Source organism: Erythrolamprus reginae, chromosome 11, assembly GCF_031021105.1.
Source record: "Erythrolamprus reginae isolate rEryReg1 chromosome 11, rEryReg1.hap1, whole genome shotgun sequence".
NCBI lineage: Eukaryota > Metazoa > Chordata > Lepidosauria > Squamata > Dipsadidae > Erythrolamprus > Erythrolamprus reginae.
This window is the reverse complement of record NC_091960.1, coordinates 10,071,659-10,076,471: the sequence shown is the minus strand read 5'-3', so window position 1 is coordinate 10,076,471 and position 4,813 is coordinate 10,071,659. Positions and strand designations below refer to the sequence as shown.

Sequence of the window (4,813 nt, the reverse complement as noted above, 5' to 3'; positions counted from 1 at the left end):
GGGCTCGGCCGCTCATAACAGAGAAGAGATTTTCCATGGCGGGTTCAACTCTTTTGAACTCCTGGTGGTGGGAGGTGGGGGGGGGGGCTTCCCGATTGCTTTTAAGCAGACGTTAAATATCTACTTCCATCGGTGCCTTCATAAGGAAGACGGTGAGTCGACTTTATAAACAGCCGCTGCTGTTTTTTTTTAAGAGCTCTACATTATATCCGTCCATATCAAGTCAGGAGTCTTTGTACATAGTGGAAAGAAAAATGCAGATTTTCTTGTTTATAGCGATTGTAAACTACGTCAGTTCTCAAAGTTGGCCATGAAACCCAAAATAAAGTAAAAAAAAAAAAAGGATGTTTTTTAAAATGAGAAAAAAAATTGACGGACTGAGCAAAGGTAGAATTGTAAGCTGGACTCAGAAGCAACCTGTTCTGACCAGGGTCCCTAAACACAACAAGCTCTCTGTAGTTGAAGCAATGATTCCTTTATTAGGAATATCAGCAGCCTCGGCAAAAATTTTCTCTCTTACCGCAGGCTAACAAGTGTTTCTGGCAGGGATATGAAGTTGTCTGCCACACCTATTCATCTCCGCCCCCTGCCTTTTATCCCTAGAGGTAGAGTAAGGCTTTGCTAGCAGCGGTGGCTCTTCTGTCCCAAGAATCAGCCCATAGATTTCCACTGCTCTCCTCTTCTCTGCCTTCTGTGTATCCGTGCATTAGGCACTGGACCCAGCTGTTCCTCCTCTTTGTCATCAGCCACCTCCAGACCTGGAGACTGTTGACTCCATCTGAGGGCTGATGAATGGCCCAGGCTCCGCCTCTCTACCTCTGACAACTCCATTCCCTCTTCCTCTTCGGAGGTCTCAGGTTGCCTTGATGCTGGCCCTAACTCCCACGCTTCTTCCTCTTCCTCCTGGAGGGGCCAGTGGCCCAAAGGCCACAACATAGCCACAGTTTCACGCTGTATGTATTCCATTCTTCCTGGCTTCTTAAGGAGCTGCAGTTAGTCTGAGCCAGCCTTATAATCATGTACAGTGGTACCTCTACCTAAGAACGCCTCCACTTATGAACTTTTCTAGATAAGAACTGGGTGTTCAAGATTTTTTTGCCTCTTCTCAAGAACCATTTTCCACTTACAAATCCGAGCCTCCGAAACTGTAATCGGAAAAGGCGGGGAGAAACCTCCGTGGGGCCTCTCTAGGAATCTCCTGGGAGGAAACAGGGCCAGAAAAGGCAGGGAGAAGCCTCCGTGGGGCCTCTCTAGGAATCTCCTGGGAGGAAACAGGGCCGGAAAAGGTGGGGAGAAGCCTCCGTGGGGCCTCTCTAGGAATCTCCTGGGAGGAAACAGGGCCGGAAAAGGTGGGGAGAAGCCTCCGTGGGGCCTCTCTAGGAATCTCCTGGGAGGAAACAGGGCCGGAAAAGGTGGGGAGAAGCCTCCGTGGGGCCTCTCTAGGAATCTCCTGGGAGGAAACAGGGCCAGAAAAGGTGGGGAGAAGCCTCCGTGGGGCCTATCTAGGAATCTCCTGGGAGGAAACAGGGCCGGAAAAGGTGGGGAGAAGACTCCGTGGGGCCTCTCTAGGAATCTCCTGGGAGGAAACAGGGCCGGAAAAGGTGGCCTTAACCACCCGCTAAATAGATGCAAATGACCAGCTGTCTGCAAGGAATATAAATCCTTCCATTCTCCACCATCCAGTCAGAGCTGAAGAAGCTTCTTGAATGAGAAGCAAAAACATCTTCAAAGAAAAAAAACAAGAAAAGACCAGTTCCTTCTTGGGAAAAAAAAAAGCAGCACCTTTGGGACAACTGTCCTTCTAACTTAAAAAAAATTAAAAAGTGAATTGGGGAGGAGCTGAAAACAAGATGGCAACTGCATGCACAGTGCTGGAAACTCGGCTTCTGCACATGCTCAGAAGAATTAAAAAATAATTTTAAAAATTAAAAAGATGGCGGCACCCACGGTCCGGCACTGACCGAACTGTTTCCGTGATGTCATCCTTGATTTTTACTTCTGCACCTGGAGTGGGCAGGGTCTTAATCAGGGCTTATTTTGGGGGTAGGGCTTATATTGGACACACATGCAAAAAAAAATCAACCTAAGGCTTACTTTCGGAGTAGGTCGTATTTTCGGGGAAACACAGTATCATGTCCCAAGATCACTGTGGCCTCTGCTTACATCTCTTCATTTGTGAAACGGTGAACGTGTCTCCTTTGCTGCTTTCAAAACCTGCTCCAAATGTAGCTCAGCAAAAGAGCGAGCTGTTTTACCGATGCGCCTTCCTACTAGGACAATTTATTGTCATTCCAAGAAGGATAATGTTCTGGTTTCTGATAGAACTTTAGCTATTACAAATAACTCTTACTAAATGCAGTATTTCATAAACAAGATAAAGTTTATCCTCCATCTTTACTTCTCTTCCCTTCCGTATTCAAAATACAGTTCATACTAGCACATTCCTCTTCCTCCCATTATTTTTCTTAATTGCATTCCTCATACATTCCTCCCAGCCTTCTCCGTTTAACAAGATTTATGTACTCACAGCATGATTCAAAAACGGCAGAAATGACTGTAAAATAACAGACTGCATTTGCTTGCTTGGGAGCTGAACGGAAATACCTTTCATTTTAGCCCTACAACATTGAAACTCCACCTTTCTTCCCCACTGGCTCCCTGACGTACCAAGTACATCACTCCAGTATTTAACCCATTCCTCCCCTTAATATCTTCTTCCAAACACCTGTTCCTTACGTTTTTGGACCCTTCTGAATTTAGGATTGACCCGGCGAACGTCTGATTCTTCCTTGCTAGATTCTGGACTCATAGCCACGTCCTGTGGCTGGCCTCCCACCTGTTCTACTACCTGTAACCCCGGGGCCACCACTAATTCATAAACACTATCTGTATCAGAGCCCTCAATTTCTTCATCATCCTCCAACTGACCAGGAGTATGTACAACAGGGTAATTCATCATACGAACTTAATTGGTTCCAGGAGGAGGTTCGTAAGGTGAAAAGTTCGTAAGATGAAACAATGTTTCCCATAGGAATCAATGTAAAAGCAAATAATGCATGCAAATCCTTCAGGAAAATCCCAAACTTTAGAAGGGAGGCGAACAGAGGGCAGGGAGGAGCAGCTAAAGGGAGCGGGTGGAAGAAGCAAGGCTAGGCTAAAGGGTGAGTGGGAAGGAAGAAAGGCAAGGGGGGCGCCCCTCCCTTTTCTTTCTTCAAAAGACACAATTTCAGTGCCTCTGCAAGCACGTTGTTCTCTGCAAAATCTTTCCTCCTCCAAGCCGCCCCTCCCTTTTCTTTCTTCAAAAGACACCCTTTCAGTGCCTCTGCAAGCACGTTGTTCTCTGCAAAATCTTTCCTCCTCCAAGCTGCCCCTCCCTTTTCTTTCTTCAAAAGACACCCTTTCAGTACCTTTGCAAGCACATTGTTCTCTGCAAAATCTTTCCTCCTCCAAGCTGCCCCTCCCTTTTCTTTCTTCAAAAGACACCCTTTCAGTGCCTTTGCAAGCACGTTGTTCTCTGCAAAATCTTTCCTCCTCCAAGCCGCCCCTCCCTTTCTTCAAAAAAGGGGAAAAAAAGAAACCCCTTCATCCCAGCAGCAGCTGCTTGGGTTCGTAAGGTGAAAATAGTTCGGAAGAAGAGGCAAAAAAATCTTAAACACCGGGTTCATATCTTGAAAGGTTCGTTAGAAGAAGCGTTCGTAAGATGAGGTACCACTGTATTTAGGAAATCCGAGGAAAGCTTCTCTTTCGTGGGGAAGGAAGTAACAAAACCAGATCGGTTCCCCTCTTTATCAAAGAAAAGTTAGGTATAACGTTTCTCTTCGCTGTTAGGGGAGGAAAAAGGTTAGAAAAAGGCAAAGCTGGATGAATGAAGAGACACTTCATATTTATTTCAAATCCTTGGAAAATACATAGGTGCAACTTGTCGCGATGTACCTTCGACGTCCCGTCGTCCTGCAGCCTTCCTTGAAGGACAGGGAGGAAAGGGAGAAAGGTGAGCGCAGGTATAACTGCGGTGTCTCCCAGGTGTTGTATCTTGCTAATCACAGACACCAGCCGATTTCTCAGACCGATACCCAGAGAAGTTCATCAAAGACACATCTGCTGTTGCTGCAGCTTTTTGCTAGCCACCGTCCAACGCTCCAGCCACTGTTGCAAAGTGAAGCCGTAGCAGCGCTCGTGAGGAAGGACAAACTGTCCTGGCTGCTCCCACCTGGATAGAGATGGAACATAAAAGATGCACAAAGGTGGCAACACCTCCGGGTGTGTACAAGCTTTATTGCTTGAGACAACCCAGGAGCACTAACAGCAAACAGAGGTTTGTAATCAATAGAAACATAGAAGACTGACGGCAGAAAAAGACCTCATGGTCCATCTAGTCTGCCCTTATACTATTTCCTGTATATTATCTTACAATGGATATATGTTTATCCCAGGCATGTTTAAATTCAGTTACTGTGGATTTACCAACCATGTCTGCTGGAAGTTTGTTCCAAGGATCTACTACTCTTTCAGTGAAATAATATTTTCTCAAGTTGCTTTTGATCTTTCCCCCAACTAACTTCAGATTGTGTGCCCTTGTTCTTGTGTTCACTTTCCCATTAAAAACACTTCCCTCCTGAACCTTATTTAACTCTTTTAACATATTTAAATGTTTCAATCATGTCCCCCCTTTTCCTTCTGTCCTCCAGACTATACAGATTGAGTTCATTAAGTCTTCCCTGATACGTTTTATGCTTAAGACCTTCCACCATTCTTGTAGCCCGTCTTTGGACCTGTTCAATTTTGTCAATATCCTTTTGTAGGTGAGGTCTCC

At 45.7% G+C, this 4,813-nt stretch overlaps 1 protein-coding gene across 1 annotated transcript in view; it reads right to left on the bottom strand.

Annotated features, from left to right (window-relative positions):
• Positions 1–3,862: 3,862 nt before the first annotated feature.
• The window catches only part of HAUS5 (HAUS augmin like complex subunit 5), a 33,993-nt gene continuing 33,042 nt past the window's right edge, over positions 3,863–4,813 (bottom strand). The window contains exon 19 of the mRNA XM_070763969.1: positions 3,863–4,210. Within this exon, the coding sequence (XP_070620070.1) occupies positions 4,087–4,210 (124 nt within the window). The 3' untranslated portion in view covers positions 3,863–4,086. The remainder of the gene's footprint in view (positions 4,211–4,813) is intronic.